The 19,587-nt window shown below is 30.7% G+C and overlaps 2 protein-coding genes across 3 annotated transcripts in view; both read left to right on the forward strand.

Moving 5' to 3' along the window:
- The window catches only part of LOC119669992 (1-phosphatidylinositol 4,5-bisphosphate phosphodiesterase), a 41,462-nt gene that overhangs the window by 11,782 nt on the left and 10,093 nt on the right, over window positions 1-19,587 (forward strand). Inside the window, exon 4 of one of the 2 annotated variants that reach the window (XM_038080068.1) lies at window positions 12,297-12,376. In XM_038080068.1, the coding sequence (XP_037935996.1) occupies window positions 12,297-12,376 (80 nt within the window). Of the gene's footprint in view, window positions 1-12,296; window positions 12,377-13,062; window positions 13,143-19,587 lie in introns of both variants that reach the window. The other variant, XM_038080067.1, reaches the window with a different exon arrangement.
- LOC119669993 lies at window positions 9,184-10,453 on the forward strand. The gene has a single exon (XM_038080069.1). It carries the CDS (start codon window positions 9,317-9,319, stop codon window positions 10,442-10,444), a length of 1,128 nt encoding a protein of 375 aa, XP_037935997.1. The 5' UTR covers window positions 9,184-9,316; the 3' UTR covers window positions 10,445-10,453.

Here is a 19,587-nt window from a genome sequence, read left to right on the forward strand (position 1 = left end):
ACAAAATCCGAGTATCAGTCACTTTACTTTAGTGTGGTATATAACCCCGTATATTTTCTATTCTTTTTTATAAGCCACACATATACGTTTTGTTCTTTAGTAATATCGTGAATAGTTAAATCTACATGTAAATCTATATCTATATACAGTAGTCATATGTGCTATCAGATAGAGTTCTTGAGCTTTATTCCTTAGACAGACCCGCTGAGTACTCTTTGATGGATTTTTTAAAACGTATTTTTGAATGTTATTTTTGAGGAAAAGCAGTCCTTTATTATGGCTGCGAAACATGGAAATACTTAAAACAGATAGAAAGGAAGATACAACTATAAATAAAAATGCGAAAATGGAATGGATAGGAAATAGAACACCAAATAATTACATTTCACGTAATGCTTTGATATGAAACCTACAAGGCAGCAGATGCCCTGGTGTACCGACTTTAACTTGGAGAAGAACAATTGAAAGAGAAGTGACAGAAGCGCACTACATATGGAACGATATATACAGAGAAGAACCTAGCAGAGTGCGGTTTAAGAGAATCGTTGCGGCCCTATGTCCCACTAGGGGAAACGGATCCTAAGAAAAAGAAGAAGTGTAGATCTCACTTTACAACAAATAAAATACAGAGGTAAGAAAAATATATACTGGATACTGACTTCCAGCGAAACGGAGCCATGTTGATCTTTTATGCCTCTTAATACAGAGGGTAGTAGTCAAAATATAATAACAAGAAGCGATGTGCAATTTAACGGCTGATCTTTTGAAATGACGCCTCTTACCTATCACTTCCAATCTCCTCATTTCGCCTACAAGTGGTGGTGCTGCTAACCCTAACAGTGAAATGTCAGTGGAAAGGAAGGGAACAGAAAAAATGAGGTCAGAAATCCTGGTCTGAGGCTGGCGACCTCTTATCAGTTATAAAATCTATTGCCACGAATCCGAGAGGAGACAATGGTGGTTTCTGGACTGTGATATCAAAATGATGATGAGTAGTCAAAATAAGTGATTTAGGATATTATCAGAAAACAAGATTTAGTATCTCCATTGTAAATTTCATACTTCGCTGGTGATCATTTTAACATACTATCTAATATTACCTAGTTACTTTATTACATGATAAACCAAGAACCAAGAAACATTTTAATAAAAACACGTATTTCTTGCTTTGAATTTCTCTTAACATAACATTAAAGTATCGACGTGAAAATTGCCCATCAGCCGGTACTGCGGTTAGAAAAGTCCTATTGAACCAATTTCACTACTGATTACACAAAGCTCTTTAAAGTTTTGTGAACAAAATCTAGAACTGAATCTAGAGAAGAGCTCTTAATCTGCTCTGGTGACAGAAATTCCATATGAAACAGGTTTCTTCTGTGCGTTATTAAAGCTGGACAGTCACAAAGAATGTGTTTGGTCGTTTCCTCATCTTCGAAGCATAATCTGCATTCCGAGTTAGCAGATAATTTTAGTTTATGAAGGTGATATTTCAGACCATAATGACCTGTACTGAAACCCGTTATCAACCTTAAATTACATTTTGAGAAGTTAAGAATGTCTTTGTAGGAGTACGGTGTTATCAGTGCTTTGCTCTGTCTGAGACCTGGAAAGTTTTCCCAGTACTCCAGCCGCATATGATTTTCCCTTTCCTTAATAATCTGTTTTGTACTGGGCCTAGTTTATTCCACAAAAGGGTTCTGGGCCTATAAAAGCAGTTTTTGATGCAGTTCTGACTAGCTCATCAGCTTTTTCATTTCCCAAAACACCCCTGTGGCCCGGAACACGTAAAAGCTTACCATATTCCAAGCTGCAAGTTATTGTAGGAGCTTATAACACTCTAGGACCTGTTTTGATTTGAAAGTCCAAGAAGAAAGAGCTTTAAAAGCAGCCTATCTGTCAGAGTAAATAACAATTCTCGAGCCAGAAGATTTTTTGATTAAATTGGATCTTACGCATAAGTTGATTGCGTGGATTTCAGCTTGGAAGACACTCGGCCATGTGCCCATTGCTTCCGAAATTCTAGTGTTGGGTCTATATACACCAGCACCAGTGCCTTCATCAATCTTTGATCCATCTGTGTACCAAATCATAATAACATAAAACATAACATAAAATAGATATTAAATTATAAAGAAAAGATGAAAAAGTATATAAAACTTATAAATTATAAGGTATAACATTGAAGTTATGTTTATTTCAAAAAGTTTTATAAAGAAGAGACATTTTTCTTCAAATATACTTTAAAATTACAATTTTAGAAGTTTTAAATTTAATAATTTTTAACCTTACAAAAAGCATTCTTTCATATTAATTTTAATTTTTACACAATTATTACATTTTCAGCATAATCCTTGTGCTTACATTCCTTGCTCTACTTTGCGCAAAGTCTGACATTAAAGTTTAAAAGTAACAAATTTTTAGTGTCCAAAAAGCTTATTTAGTTGGTTATGCCTTCACAAAATGTTCCAAACTCAATGTTAACTATGTAAATTCTTTTATGTAAAATAAGAAAACTTAGCAGCCATTCTCCATACTAAATACTAAAGTTCAAACTCAGCACAGATACACACAATGACACAGAAATACTTCAGCTGAGTAGTGCAAGAGAAAATCATTTGCAATTCTTCAGATTTCCTTAGAAGTCAAAATTTCTTTAAATTTTCTTAAAGTTTTTATCTGACATTGAGATAAATTAATTTAAAAACTGTCAACTACAGAGAAATTACATTTTTATTACAATCAAAGTTAACTGCTTAAGAGAGCAAAATGATTTTCAGGTGAAAACAATGCAATTCTGGAATCAAAAATGATAAGGAAAGTAAAATAAACTTCTATTTAACTTTTGTGAGATACAAAAGTTATGCAAGAAGATATTAGCACACTCTTAAAAAGATATTTGAAGTTATTATCAAAATGAAGACAAATGATTTGGCAAATCTGAGGAAGAAGGACAGTTCAGTTTTACTGTCAACTTTTTCAAAAAAAATGTCTCATTTATACATATATTTTATTTAATGAAACTATACTGGTACTTTAGTAGTTAGTTAAGAAAATTATTTTTTTTAATAAAATTTAATATTTGTTAAGGTATTATGTTATTATTGAAAAGAAGGGATCATGCACTGCGACCTAAAAGATCTATTGTGCCCTTTAGTCGGATAAGAGTGCTTGTCCAACTCCGATTTCTTTGATAAAAGACAGTATAGAGCCAAATCTTGGATCTTTATAATAGCAGTATTATATATGTATAGTAGTAGTACATTTTCGAAATACTACAAAAATATTCGATACGAAAAATTGTCACCATTTTTGTATACCTTTCTTTATTTTAACTCTAACTTTCTTTATTTGAACTTTTGTTTCTCTATCCAGTTTTTGACTTGTAAGGTGCTTATAGCGTAATAGGCTTTAGCTTATAAAAAGATTAGCTTTCTATCCATTTTACTGTCGTGTTTTATAATAACACAACTTGTTATTATAAACCGTGCTACCGGCATGGCTTTCTTAGACATAGCCAAAGCTGAGGCCTTTGCAGATTCTTTGGAGCTGCAATTTCAGCCCAATACTGATAGTGACTGTAATTCTCTGGAAGAAGCAAATATTGCTGAAGAGGCTGCTAATCTTAGGAACCTGATGTCAGATGAAAGCATCTCACAGTGTTCCAGAGATGAGATTAACTGTATTATTTCTAGTTTAAAGGCCAGATCGGCACCCGGATATAATAATATCAGTAACAAATGCCTACGTAATCTTCCAGAAGACGCAATCCAATGCATCGTTAACATCATCAATTGCATGCTTAGGCTTGGCGAATTTCCAAAGGGGTGGAAGATTGCCTCAGTCATAGTGTTTCCTAAACCGGATAAGAATCCTTCATTTCCGCAGAACTGGCGTCCTATCAGTCTGCTCCCAACTATGGGGAAATTGGCAGAACGAGTAATCCTGACTAGGCTTAAAACAGGCTTAAAACCACTCTAAGTAAACGGGAGTCAACCGGGATGATTATATTTGACATAGCCAAAGCTTATGACAAGGTTTGGCATGATGGTCTAATAGTGAAATTGGCCCGTTTTGGGATCCCTAGTGGTTTGACTAACATCATTGGTAGCTTCCTGCAAGAAAGGTCCTTCCATACTAAAATTAACAGCACTCTTTCGTCCGCCCGATCAATAGTAGCAGGTGTACCTCAAGGGTCGCCTTTGTCTCCCACATTGTTTAATGTATATACGGCAGACATACCTACCTCAAGTCCCACGTCAATGACGCTTTACGCAGACGACACGTGTTTGATCTACTCGGATCGGGATGCCATAAATGTAAGCAACACTTTACAGGGAAATATAGACCTTATGGTGGAATACTTCCGAAAATGGAAGATTAAAATTAATAATGACAAAACCAAGGCTATATTTATAACTCGAAAAAGAAGACAGCATCCTCCAAGAGTGAGTGTTTGCGACACGGAGATACAGTGGGAGGATAACATAAAATATCTGGGGGTCACTTTTGACAAACGGTTGAATTGGCTTAAACATTTGAAATACAAACGGAATAGCTGCTCTAAGAATCTACATTTATTAAAGCCGCTATTTAATAATTATCACTTCAACTTTAAAAACAGAAAGTTACTTTATACGCAAGTAATTAGACCAGCACTACTGTACGGATGTGCTCAAAACCTGGCTTTAAGAAAACTGTTTAAGATTTCATGGTATATTAGATCAACAGACATACATAGAGATCTTAGGATTGACTCAGTGAAAAAATATATCAGAGACAGAGCTCTAAAATAATTCACTAAAGTTGATACGGTAATTAACCCCACCCTAACAATCCTCAAGTCCACTTCTGGACTCTCAGGAAGATATGCTGATTTAAGGTCCATCATCAACTAAAAGACAAATAAATGATATGATTTTTTTTTTTAGCCTAGTTAAAGCCTAGTGTGGGGTAGAGAAAAGCCCCCAGCCATTATAGAGTAAAAGTGCGTAACTCAAGAAGAAGAAGAATCAAGAAGTAAAAAGAAATCCACAATTTTTGCATGAAATTGAAGACTTATTTACCATAGTTAGAATGGTAAAGAACCTTCCTGATAATCAATCCTAGCTTGGCCACCGTTTTAGCAGCTTCACCGCAATTCGACCACGACCCTTTTCTCTTGACTTGATTGTCGTAAGTGATCCATCCAACTTTCATCACCAGTCACCAACACCAACACCAACTAGCGACATCCAATTGGATTTACACAACGCGGAGTACAGATAACTAAAGCTAAAACTATTTGAAAAATAATAAATTTCTTTTTACTACACCTAATGTATGATCCTAGGAATGTGATTTCTTTAACCACATCAAAACTGTATTGTTTGATAGTTGTGAGGTGTCCTATTTTTGATCTTAACTATGTAAAGTCATTAACCAAATCAAATCTGTATTTTCTGATAGTTGTGAGTTTGGATCCTAGATATGTAAAGCAGTGGCGTCACTACAGGGAAGCGACTGGAAGCAACGCTTTCGGGCCCTCGAATTTAGGGGACCCCATTATAAATTTATGTATTCATTATATTTATTTTTAATAAATTCTCAAAAGTGGGACGAAACATTTTTTGTTGGAATAATATAAATTTTGGTTTTTGAACACGGTTGCAATGTAATTTCAAGAAAATTTTTAAAATTTCTTTGTGGAGCCAAGAAAAAAAAAAGAGCAAAGCTAACGAGAAGAAACATTAAAGAAATTACCAAAACTAGACAATTTTCTAAAAATAAATGAAAACAAAAATGAAGAAGTAAAGGATTTAAATGATGTCTTTGCTAATTTTGATACACAAAATGAATTGACACATTGTGCAAATACTGAAACATACTTCTGAACAGACTGATTCGTCCGACCACGAGAGATTACAAGGGCCATTTTCGAAGGATCCTAATCAAGAAAATAATAGTTTGAATGCTTCATAATACTCACACTATTAATTTAAAAACAAAATATGGAACAGTGCCATGACTTAACCAAAGTCTATTTAAAGTTATTGGAATCAGTATATTGTAAGCCGTGCTGGTTATTTTCTAATCAAACAAATCAATGATGTTCTGGATTTCGGTATTGGAAAATTTATCAGGGAAAATAAAAATACATACATCTATAAGAATTAGTAGGTCAATTTCAATCAAATCAAATGGTGAACAGCGTCCGCTCCCGAAAAGTATGTGTGTAAAGTTTCATTCGGAGAGTTCAAAAGCTGAAGGAGTAGTTTGAACTGAAAAAGTATATATATGCATATATTGATATATAGTTTATGGTATTTTCGACGTTTTCTTTAATGCGTTATGAAAGTCTTGACAAGTCTAATATACTCTTTTTACACTTTTTCGTGTAAAGGGTATAAAAAGATGTTAGTACGAGGCCCTTAGTTAGAATTTGCTTATGAGCCTAAAGAATGTAGTTACGCCACTGATGTAAAGTCTATAACTACATCAAATTTGTACCCGTAAATAGTTGTAGATTGCTTAGCAAGGACCTGACAACTTTTTATAAAATTTGTTTTAAACTGCAATAATTTTAACTTTAAGCTAATGAATTTTATCGGAACAAAATGTTTTGACATTTATGTTAGAAAACAACAACATTTAATACGGGTAATTTCAATTTTCTACTTTATAGAAAAGTATTAAATTACTAAAAATAACATCGAAAGTTGAAAATATCTTAGAATTGGTACGAGTAATACACAAAGTTAAAAGTTTAGTTCTCTGCAAGGAACATCAAGTAAATTTATTGCAAGAAACACCAGCAAATATTTATTTTATTTCCGTAGAGAAACTGATATCAACCAAATGCAGCTGAAACTTATGGATGAAGTGAAATAAAACATAAATAATATATAAATAAAAGAATGTATCTTGAGGAGAATCACAAACAGGAGTAGTCCTGCTGCTGTTCAGTGAAAGTTTTTATTTAATTAAATTGTTTTCGTTACTTCGAATTTCACACATGTTTACTTAAAATTATAAGAATGAACACAGAAGATTTTTTTTTCTCGTAAGAAAGAAAGAAAGTCAAGTAGAGAAGAGGGGTTTCATTTGATTTTTTATTTCTGTTGTTTTTTTTTGTGTTGCTGTTTGTAAAACTTGAAGATTTATTAAAAATACTAAAATAAAATAATAAAAATATAACAAATACAAACAATGGCTCTGATATCATAAGAGTACGAGCGCAACATGTCAAGTTTCCATTTTTTTTATTATTAAATTCAAAGATACGCGTATACAAATATGAAAGGATAACAAGTGCTGCACAATCGCATCCTTGGCATATTTTTTTATGACTATATTGTAAAATATTCTTTTATCTACTCCGAGTGCACACTTTTGAAGTTGTTGTGTTATTGTTTACTGTGTGAAAGTGAAATATTGCATTTTTCTAAGTTTATAAGTAAGTAAATTAAATAAATTCCTTAAGAAAATTACTTTTAAATAAGCAAAAGTTTTCACGAACTTTTATAAAGGAATATTGAAAACAAAACAATCTAAAATTTATAAATCTACCTATATATAAATCAATGTATGAGGTTGAGTAATCGTTAACTAAATAGCATAGCAAATAAAAAAAATTTCTTTAATATATATTTTTTAAAAGGGACCTACCCTTTTTATTAAATAATTCAACGCTTACTATATTTTATTATATTCCATATTTCGAGAGTCATCATCAGAATTACGATCTAATATAAAGTAATATTATTGAAACTATATCTACGCCATCCTCTTTATTCTGTTGTCTATATTGCACACTAATATTGCACTCCAATAAATGCAATAGTTTCTATTAAGGAAAATTGTCACTACCGTCATAACTGTTAATACCAGTTACAATTTTTTAATAAATAAAAAGAAAATGTTACTCATTACTCAAAGGTGACACAAAGAACATTTTATACGAAAAAAGAAAATCGTAATCCCTCCAGAGTTTATCTTTGGACATGGCTTTATAAAATACTATGCATTTATGCCTGTTTAATACATCTCTGGCTTTGTCTTGCTCATAGTTGAAGAAAATGACAGGTAGCAAGATATCTTAATTATCGCTTAACTTGCAATAAGAAATTAATCATTTTGAAAATTAGCTGAAAACCTAACTATATATTCATTGATACACAGCTACATTAGCTTCTCTCAGGTATGATCGTATCTACACTGACATATGAAGCATGCAGTCGTACGAATAAGGAAAATTGTTGAATTACAAGTTCGGGAACCCTCTGATATCCGGATTTTAGGTCGAGATTTCTCCCGTTTGGAATTCTATAGTGAACTATAGAACTATAGTGAATCTATAAATTTTATGGTAAAATGGCTCAATAATCCAAAAATATTGATTTAGAAACATACATATAGAAGGAATACCAAAAAACATCGATATTCGCTTTAACTACTCTTATAATGTGATTGCATATTTTTGGATTTTACTGTATACAATCTATAATATTATCTCAGATTATATTCATAATCAAAAGCTACTAATTATTGAAAAATTGATTAAATTCTATAAGATTATACCCATAATTCACAATAATATAATGGATTATATATAATTTATAATTCATTATATATAATCAAATAATTCGTCTATCATTCCTATATGGATGTGTAGCGTTTAGCAAAATCTCAAACACTACTATTCGCCAGCTAGAAATTGCACAAAGCCAAGCTCTGAGAAGACTTTTGAAGGTACCATGGTACATTAGGACAAATGACATCCTCAGCGATCTCAAGATCCGATCAAAAAGTACATAAAGAATAGAGCACTGAAATTATTTGCAAAAACTGACAGACTTACCAACATCGCGTTATCGAATCTCAGAATGTTAACAGGCTCCTCGGGGAGGTATGCAGATATGAGGTCAATTATTGTTTAGTCTGATGAAGTGATAAACAATAATCCAGTCAAGGCGTAAAGAGGAGTTTTGAAGATACCTTGCAGTTAGTAGAGAGTAAAAGTGCTCAAGTGCGTTGGCTCAAATAGCTACAACATAATAATATATTCTTATTAATAATATATTAAACTTATTGCATATTACTTGTCATACACAAAAAAAGAAAAACAAAGTAATGTTTCAGTTGAAAAATTTAATTTCATTTGCCGTAACTTTTTTTTTAAAAATTAGAAATTAGTTAAACTCAGAATTTTATTTTTTATTTATTTCATTTATTTGGTTCCGTTCCTGAAACGAATACCTGTCAAAATCTTTTAGTGGTAATTATTGCATATTTATTTATTATTATTTGTACGTGACTCTGAAAGTTGTCAAGCTGAAACATGTCGATCCCTCCTGGAGATTCTACAGAAAACAAGCCAGTTAATGAATATGGAGCAAAGATGGACCACGTGAAGTATCTTCAAATTGGGGCTGAACTGGAGGTAATATTACAGAACGATATTCGAGGATGTGAAGCAAAGTTCACATTATTCGTGGCTGCTATCCAAAGTGCTGATCGTGAAGAATTGTTAGACCCGATTCCGCCAATGTTTATGAACGCTGATAATAAATGTGATTTTGATGGACTACTCGAAACTATCAACGCAACTCCTAAATTAAATGTTTTGCTTCGAAAAATAAAAGGACCCAGGATTTCAGAAGTTAATCCACGAGCAATCCATTTACTTCATTGGATTCTTTGGGAAAAAAGGATACCCGAAATTCGAACCATGAATGAAAAAGAGTTGCAAAAAGTCATTACTCTTACTCAACATTTTGAAGACAAAGTAGATCCCACAGATATCTTTCGAATTTGTTATGATTCCAATTCACAGGAGGAGAAAACTTTTGAGGCACGAGCATCGCAATATGGACTCAACAATGGTATGTGCGGTTATTCTCTGGATAAATATTATTCGGTGTTGTATAATGGATTTTTGTATAACAAACAAAGGAAAGACAATTCTGATGCATCTCTTATAATATCTCAGAATGTCTCAGTGAGTTTGCAGGAAAGTAATTTCCAATTCTGTTGGAAAGGTTCAAGTCTGGGCACTGAACTGAGATGTGTGGCTTTGTGTCAATTCATATGTCGCTCTGCATATTATCACTTTATAAGTAAATGTGATAATGCATGTTTGTCCATTCTGCTAGGTGATATCGTTCGCCCACGTTATCTCATGTTCTTTGCTAAACACCCAATGCCAGTCTCTGCTACTACTGATGTTTCTTTAATCGACGAATTTAATGGTGCTACCGGCACTAGTACACAAATCGAAGATGTATCAATTCCAAAGACATCAGCCAACCGTGAACGAAACTACCTGGTCTTTGGGTTGACAGTTTGTACATTAGCTATTGGCGTTTATGCGTACAAGAAAAACGTTTTTGGGTTTAAAAATCTTTTGGATTCTAATGTCAAGGGAGCATTTAATAAATGCTCAAATATTTTTCATAAATTTTTTTAAAAAATATTAAATGGCAATATGTACAAAAATGAAATAAATTAAAATAAGTTTTACTTTGCATACATATTATACTTATACATTATGTATATAATGTATCTGTGTACCTTTCAAAGATACTTTATTTAGATTAATGTATTGTAAAATTGTATGTAGAGTAAAACTTTGTTTTAAAAAAGAGCTGTTAACTTTTTATTCTACTCTGTTGTTCTGATAGGATTTTTGAAATATAATTTTGTGTAAAAACTTTAAAATCGCTTATTAATCATGCAGGTATTTCCAAAGAAAAATATCTTTTCAAAATGAATTTATATTTTCTAGTTTTACAGTTTAAGTAGAATTTGGACATTTTTAGTTTAAAACCTTTAAACATAGTAGAATAATGAGTTCCTTTTGGGTTTAAATAAGTTTTAGATACATTATAGTTACTCATTATTTTGCCTCTGATGTTATATTAAAAGTTTAAAGGGACTAATAATTTATTGGGTTAAAGCAATGTAAGTCTTTGATATTATCTTTAATCACTTTATATGGCTCAAAAAGTCAAAAAAATATTTCGGATTCCTTATTTCAAGTGTTATTGACTACGCCCGATAACATATTGATACTAATTATTGCATGACTGAAATCAGTAGGGGTACAGGTGGAATGCCATATACCTATGAGGTGTTGCAACTTCACTTGTAGTTTTTTGACTTGTTAAAAACGTAGAGTCATACTCTACCATATATTTAGAAATTATCCCAAAAAGAAGGGGAATGGAAGGAATGTTCGAAGCAAAATATTGCAATCCATATCCATAACGATCCATATTGTAAAATTGCATACATTAAACCTAATGTATGATGCACAGTTTCGTCTGGTATGTCACTGAAACAGTGTTGCCAAATCCGAACCACGAAATTTACGATTATTATTTTAAAATAGGTCAGCTTAGATATTCTCTCATATTTATATATATTAATATTTGATAGCTGTTTAATTTCCATTTCATAAATATTACATAGATTTTTCTCTTTAAACACATAATCACTCCAGTAAAGTGACATTTTCTTTAAATAACACTGGACTTTAATAAAACCGGGAAATATTTTGAAAGTAGTGCAATTTTTTAAATTTGAATATAAAGAAAAAAACTGTAACTGTTATTAATTTAAAATGCAGTAAACCTAATAAAACTACTGAATCCATCCTCTATAGTTATAATAATCAACTTTTAAAATTTCTCGGATACAAATGGTAATTTTTAAAATTCGATTTGTAAACAAAAAACATATGATTTCCTTAATTTGGGGTAATATGAACATTTTCGAAATTAACTTAATTTCATTTTTACGAAATTAAGGAAATGTGACTGTCTGAACACAGTTTTCCTTAATTTCGTTCTAAACTCAAAACTGAATTTTGTGTGGCAAAAACAACTTCATTTCATTGAAACAAAGATGATATTAAGACTTTTGTGATAGTCTTGCAAGACTCAGACTTCGCTACTTATCCATTGCTTATCCGCTTATAACGGAATTAGGCAACATCTCTCCAAAGGACATATTGGCATTCTTAACTGCTACTCGTCTATGGAACTGAAGTGGGTATGTCACAATAATCCTCGAGGATGCAGTGACGCGGTGACTACTTCCCAACCCTTTTCTTTGAGAAAAAAAAAAAAAAAAGATTTTTGTAAAATTAAGTTGTGTCTGAACATAGTATTATGCTATTCGTCAAAGATTGATGTAAAAATGTATTCGACGCCATCTGGCGAAATTTTTAAGCATTTATTGATTATTTGATTAAATTTCTTTACATTAAATTATTTAATACTTCAATTTATCATTCAATTTATTTAATTTTCTTTTAGATTTGGTTAGATGGTATAAGAAAAATTACACATAATGTTAAAGCGAATAATGTCTGTCCAATGATGTGCTTAAAAAAACAGTAAGTTCAATAAACCGAAACCAAATATAAAAATGGATTTTATTTAGAACCCTAAGCAGAAAACAATAAAGCACGTTAATTTTAATTAACACTATTAATGTTATATTAACATAAATTATACTAATAATTGCACAATAAGTAAAAAAAATAATCAACAGCACATGAGTGAATGCTCTATTTGTTATGTCCTGTCATGTCCTCTTCTGTACTATATCCTTTGTTTCAAGCTGCCATTTTGATGGTTTAGTTGGCATGTTCTTTAGCACTTAACATTTGTCTCTAATGTGTTATAAACACTTTTTCTGTTCTGTGTTTTGTATATAAATTAAATTTTCTAACTTTTAATCATTTTAATGTTAACGATTAAATTGCATGAAATATTTAACCTTTTTTTAGCTTTTTTTGCGTTGTGGTCGCTTTAAATTTTGCACTAACTCTTAACTTTCCAACAACAGAAAATAAATAATCACAATTTTTTGCTTAATAATTTATTTCTATTTTATTGTTACTTTTTTTTCAGATATAAATATTAACTTTCATAACTGATTGACAATTTATTAATATTGTATATATTTGCTGTCTATATTAAAATTTCATTTTGATTTATTTTCATAATTCTTTCTTTCAATTTGCATGTCTGCACTTAAATTATTTTTTACTGTGTATTATTATTTTATGGTAAAAAGCGTTGGCAAAACGGTTTGCGTCATATAACGCATAACAATAAAGCGACAAATGTCTGTCCTACAACAAACTTAATGAAACAGTAAGTATCTTTACACATTTTAAAATATACATATATTGCTTTATTGTGTTTATGGAAGAAAACATTTTATTTGTGGCTTCATAGTGTACATAAAGACTACGTATAAATATTTTATAAACTTTAGTAGAACCTTAAATTCAGAAAATAACAAAAATATGTAAAGACATATATAGACATATATAGATACAATATAGATTATAAAGGTAAGTACTAATTAAAAATTGTCTATATAGTATTGTGACCCTTTGCTCCTCATAGAATCTACGGGCATTAATATATATTTTAGAAAAAAATCCATTTGAAATAAAAAAGGTACCTATTACTACTATTATATTTGAAAAAAAAAAGTTCAGTTATTAAACAAATGAATTATAGCACTAACTATACAGCTATATTAAATATTACAAGTGATATTTGAAAATATTTAAAGATTTAGAAGTACGTATATATAAGGTGTTTGAAAAAAAATTTCGTTTTTTTATAAAAATAAAAATTAAGTTTCTTAAAAACAAGTATTTTAATAACTAGACTGGGTATAATTACGGATGCAAACTATAGAATCTGTGAAGAGAATGAGGAGTTGGCCACACAAGTGCTGTTAGAATGCACTACGCTAATGCACATATGGAATAGGCTACTGAGAATCTATATTCTTACAGAAGAGGCAATAAAACTCTGTAAAGTAGATTATATACTACTATTAATTGACACGACAGGGCTTAAAATCCTATTCTAAACCCAGAAAGGGGTACAATAGACCCGACGGTCACAATGCCACATTCCCTAACAATAACAAAAAGTATTTCAATAAAATAAAATATTTTTGAATATATTAGATATTAAAATTCATTAAATTTTATATTGTTCATTTTTAACATACATAGTTATGGAACTTTTGCTGATAAAAATATACATATTTGTAGGTGATATGATATGGAATATTTAACATATGGTGTTTTTAATAGTTAAATCTCAATTTAATCTAGATTTACGCTAGATCTGTCAAATGTTGTTGCTCAATGAATCATAATTATCAGCTACATTTCAATAGAACTATATTTAAAGATTCTTAGAGGAAATTTGATGACCTAACTAACTCTTTTTCATTAAGGTAAGGTGTCAATTTATGTGACAATTGTGAGACCATTGTTCGATAATTAAATCTGAAACCTGCTTATAAAATATTTTAATATTCGTTTCACTTCTTATAATACTTTTTTATTATAAATTTTGCTAGTTTCTACAATATGCCAACAAAAAATAATTCTCTTAGATTTGTATCCCGTGGTAGCTTCACAATACTTGAATGAAGACAAATTCAAATAGTTTATCAATCAAAATAAATCAAATAAGACAAAAACAACATGCGTTAAAATTAATCCCAGAATGTAAGTATAAACTGACAATCATAAAAATTGAAATTGTTTAAACTACTTTTTTTAAGTTCATAGTGTAAACACTACACAAGATAAACTTTTAAGTGCATATTTTTTTGTATTCCATAAAGACTGCATTTACGCTATGATTGTTTTTCACATTATAATGTCCTTATATACCTTATCGTAATCCACAAATAAAAAATATAAAATTTTTGATTACATTTTATTCTTACAAATAGTAAGCCAACAAAAAAATTTAAAAAAAAAAAAGCTTATTGCTTAGAACGTGTATCTATCTAGCAATGATGTATGGTCAACCAGTAATATTTCTTAACTTGTAGTTCGGACATTTTCCGAACAATTTTTCGAATTTCAACTGTAAGTTCATTTTTTCTCTCATGACAGAAAATCTACAACATTTCATTATTTTGACCAAAAAAAAAAGAAAAGAAAAAAGTTTAATTGCTAATAAAAGCAACAAACTTAACACAGAAAATTTACTTGAAAATGACAGATTTCAAAATAATAATGAACATTTTTAGGTCAAGGCTAATGCCCAATATTTCGACTGTCAAAATATTCGTAAAATGCATTACTTGCCATTGCAGCTTTTAAGAATAATTGCATTGTATTTTTTTTTATGAGTTTTTTTTATTTAACTTAATTATTGAAAAAAAAGAAAATGTTTCACATACCTTAACGACATTGCACTTATTTGTTTTATGCAAAGGACAATTTAAAAAAACTATAAAGAAAATTCAATTAAGGAAGAGTAAGAAAAGGTGTTCCTTTACAATATATTATCAGCAGTTATAAGCAAAAACTTTATGATCTGTTGTTTCAATTTGATAAGTTCACTAAACGAATAATAGAAGAGATGTGACACCGTAGGCTCATTATTATGACACCGTGAAACGAAAAACTTTAAAAAATTTTAAAATTGTTTTATTATTCAAGAGCAGCAGCTCCAATGTAACTCAAGCTTGGGTTCGCGAATATTCCAATATGGCAAAGTAGGAGTACGCAGTTGAATAACCTACATTTGCCACCTCTTCTATAAAACTCCCCATTTCAATCTCTGCTCCTGTCAACCACAGGTCGATTTATGACCATATTTAGCGATAGTCAACTAGAAAGTGAGCTCTTTCTTCCTCAACAACTAGAACAAGAGTTAAAGCCCATTTACTGCAAATGTAGAACCTTCGTCTTCATACACAGAAACAAGTTGAAAGTTTCTAGGTAACTATCAGTTCTAACGGAACGCTGTACTATCCTGTCGTATCTTCAGTAGTACATGTCTATCAGCATTCAAAGAAAAGACACCACAGCACTAATCGTGTCTATGTCCAGGCTTGTTTCAACCAGGTTTAAGTTATTTGGCGCCCCATTCTTTAATACATTCGACGATATACAGACACTTGCATGCATTCTTCTACCCACTATCACGAAGAATGTCGATAAAATCAAAGCGGCTTTATTAGCGAATTGAGTAAGACTCGCTCTTCCTTTTCCCTCACCTATATAAATACCTAGATCAGTGGAGTGGACATCTAATCACAGCTGTGCATTGTAGCATTGAACAAGCTAACATATGTTACCTTCTTTTATGAATCCGTCTAGCACAAATTTCTAAATAGAGACACAAAGGTTCTTTGATATTTAAGAACCTTAAGCATAGTGATTAACATGTAGATATCTATATTACTATTTATAGTAATCTTCCCATTATATTATTTATCAGTGGGAATTTCGTATTGCAAGTGTTCTTATTGAACACAAAGGTCCTCCAAGATTTTTGGCGTAAACTTGGTAATTAGCCTTTATAAATATTTATTGGGAAGTTCGCATAGTGATTAACATGTAGATATCTATATTACTATTTATAGTAATCCTTCCATTATATTATTAGTGGGAATTTCGTATTGCAAGTGTTCTTATTGGACACAAAGGTTCTCCGAGATTTTTGGCCTAAACATGGTAATTTGCCTTTATAAATATTTACTGGAAAGTTCGTGTTAAAAGTGATCTTATAGAACACAAAGATTTTCAAAGATTTTTGACCTAAACAAAGTGATTTGCCTTATATATATGGTATAAACATTTAGTGGAATGTTCATGTTAAAGTAATCTTATGGGACACAAAGGCTCTCAGAGATTTTCAGCTTAAACATGGTGATTTGCCTATATTAATATTTAGTGAGAAGTTCGTATTGTACGTGATCTTATTGGACACAAAGGATGTAGAGATATTAAGCTAAAACAAAGTGATTTGCTTATATTAACATTCAGTAGGATGTTCGTGGAAATATCTCATTATATTTAGCAAGGGTTAATCTATATTGACTTAGCCTATTTTAACTTAGCCTTAGGTTAGCCGTAGATATTGCATTGGCATATAGAAAATATATAACAAATTTCGTTGACTCTGTGACAATTTTTAGACAGTTCTTCTCAGTAATCAACATAACGCTATTATCCATCATAGCTCCAACAAATCGCGAGACAACACTAAGATACACACATTACCAGATATATCAATGCATAAAAATGTAGAGCACTTTTGGTCCCAATTGCTACGGTGGCCTAAATAAACCACACACAAACTTTCCTCCACTTAATGTGGTAAAAGGATACTTAAGTGCTTTCAAAAATACTGAGTTACGATGTTAAAAACGTTTAAAAGAAAATTGCTAAAAACTGTAGTGGAATGAAGTGGAACAAAAAAAAATCGTTTATAATTAACAGAAGTGTAAAATTGTGAAGTAGACGATGATGAGGAAGAAGAAGCGTAACATTTTATATGCACTTAACTTGATAAAATTTTCAGCGGAAAAAAGTAATAATAATAATAAAATGAAATGACAACAATAAAAGGGAAAGGAGAAATGAAAAGTGTATAAAGGAACCACGAAAAACGAACGGTAATGGCTTTGTTTATTTGCTGAAAGTTAAAGTTCAATGAACGGTAATGAAGTTAAAAGATAAAATTTGTATTCCGCTTGAGGACTACTCAAGTGCCTTTCAATTTGCAAAGTAGGTTAAATCACTTTCCATACAAAATCGATAGCACAATAGTCAAGGATATTTAACCAGAAATGCACAGATTTATCGTACCCACATTTTCTTTCTTCCAACAGTATCGTATGGAAGGAAGGTCAAAGTTAATTTAATAATAATTCATAAAGACAACAAACGATAAAATCAAAATGTCAATTTCATATTAATTAAGGTATGGGAAGCATAGATACTGGAAGTTTAATGCTTGTAATTAGTATGAAAAATACTTAAATATGTAAATATGCAATGGGATTGTTGTTGTTGTTGCCACTGTTATTGGTGTGCTTTTGCAGACAGAAGTGATTTAATAATACGAAATAATGGAAAAAGTAGTAGCAGAAACAGTAGCAGAAGCAGTAGCAGTAGTGAGTAGAGTAATTGTAATTGCACGATTGAGATTAAATTACGATATGAATTATTCATACAATCTATGCTATCAATTATGCAGAAGAAATTACATTTCGATTTCACGATTTATGTGTGGTTGATGGTTTTTTGTATTAAAAACACGCAATCCTTATTAACAACAAATGCATACGCTTGTCATTACGTTTATCGTATTTCAGGACATAAGCTACAATTACTGAATATTGGATATGGATAAAAAGGATATATGCTAAGACAAAAATTTTATTTTTACTTAATATTTTATTGTTATTTGAGTTGACATACCATATATACAATTTGTATAAGCAGACATGAATAAAACTTTTATTAGATATGTCTGATGTCTGAACTTTTTGACGTTTGTCATGATTTTGTCGAAAAATATTTAATGTCCTCGAAAGTTTTCCAAAATGTTGAATAAATTGTATTTTTATTTCGATTTTGCAAAAAGGGTTTCTTACAGATGGTGATAACTAAGTATAGTATTATTACTGTAATATCACAAAGATATTTTTTATAGAACACAAACTTTTTGGTTCTATAGAATAAAAACAAACCCCTTAAGAGATTAATCAAATGTAGAATATTAAAAGCTTAAATTTGATTGCTAAGAATATTGATATATTAACATTAAGAATATTAATATTAGCAATTAAATAAATTAACTTGGGTTTTACTAATGTTGAAATATCGTTTACATAAAATTAATGAGAACTGAAAAAAAACAAAAATTGTTCAGTTTAGATATATAAATATATATAATAAAATCGAATCGAAATATTGATAAAATTTCTAACAGTGGAATAACAATTTTGTTTTGAATTTAATTGCATAACAACGATAATTAGTTGACCTTCATAAGGACGGTAATTTAGTAACCATAAGTATATAAAATATAAACATTGTAAATAGGTATATAATTCATATATTTTATATGAAGTACATTGCACAAACATATTATGAAGTATATAGCATATACATTTTATGAACTATATAGCATATAGGTACTTTATAAATAAAACTTCAATGTTCTGATTCAGGAAAAAGCTAAACCAATCTTAATAAAAATAATAATGCCATGCTACACTCATGTTATCTTCTTAGTATCCTCTTCTTTTAGTGGCGTATAGGGCTGCAACGATTCTCTTCAACCGCAATCTGTTAGGCCCTTCTCTGTATACCATACATGGTTCCATGTGTAGTGCGCATTTGTTTTCCCTCTTTCAATTGTTCTTCTCCAAGTTAAAACCAGTGCACCAAGGCGAAGAAACATGACGGAGAATAAGTGAGTTCAGGAAATCAGTAGTAGTAACTGAAACAGCTAGAAACAATCAAATACCACTAAAGTATTCTATATACAGTCAGCGACAAAACTCTACATACACCCCCCATTTTTGCTAGCTCGTAAATCCAGGGACATAATAGAAAAAAGTAATGATACAGTTTTGTTTAGAACTGTTTTTTAATAATAATAAACAAAAGAAAATCCATTCATCAATATAAATTAACAAAGTTATTCGAAAAAAACCTAAAAAAATCATTGACAAAAGTCTACATACACTTCATTGATTTTTAGATATAGTCGACAGAAATATAAATGTTAAACGGGAAAGTACCGTTTT

This window comes from Teleopsis dalmanni, chromosome 1 (assembly GCF_002237135.1).
Source record: "Teleopsis dalmanni isolate 2A chromosome 1, ASM223713v2, whole genome shotgun sequence".
Taxonomy (NCBI): domain Eukaryota; kingdom Metazoa; phylum Arthropoda; class Insecta; order Diptera; family Diopsidae; genus Teleopsis; species Teleopsis dalmanni.

Bases quoted from the DNA above. Each gene is read 5' to 3' on its own strand.
- LOC119669993 (XM_038080069.1), top strand. From the start codon at position 9,317: ATGTCGATCCCTCCTGGAGATTCTACAGAAAACAAGCCAGTTAATGAA.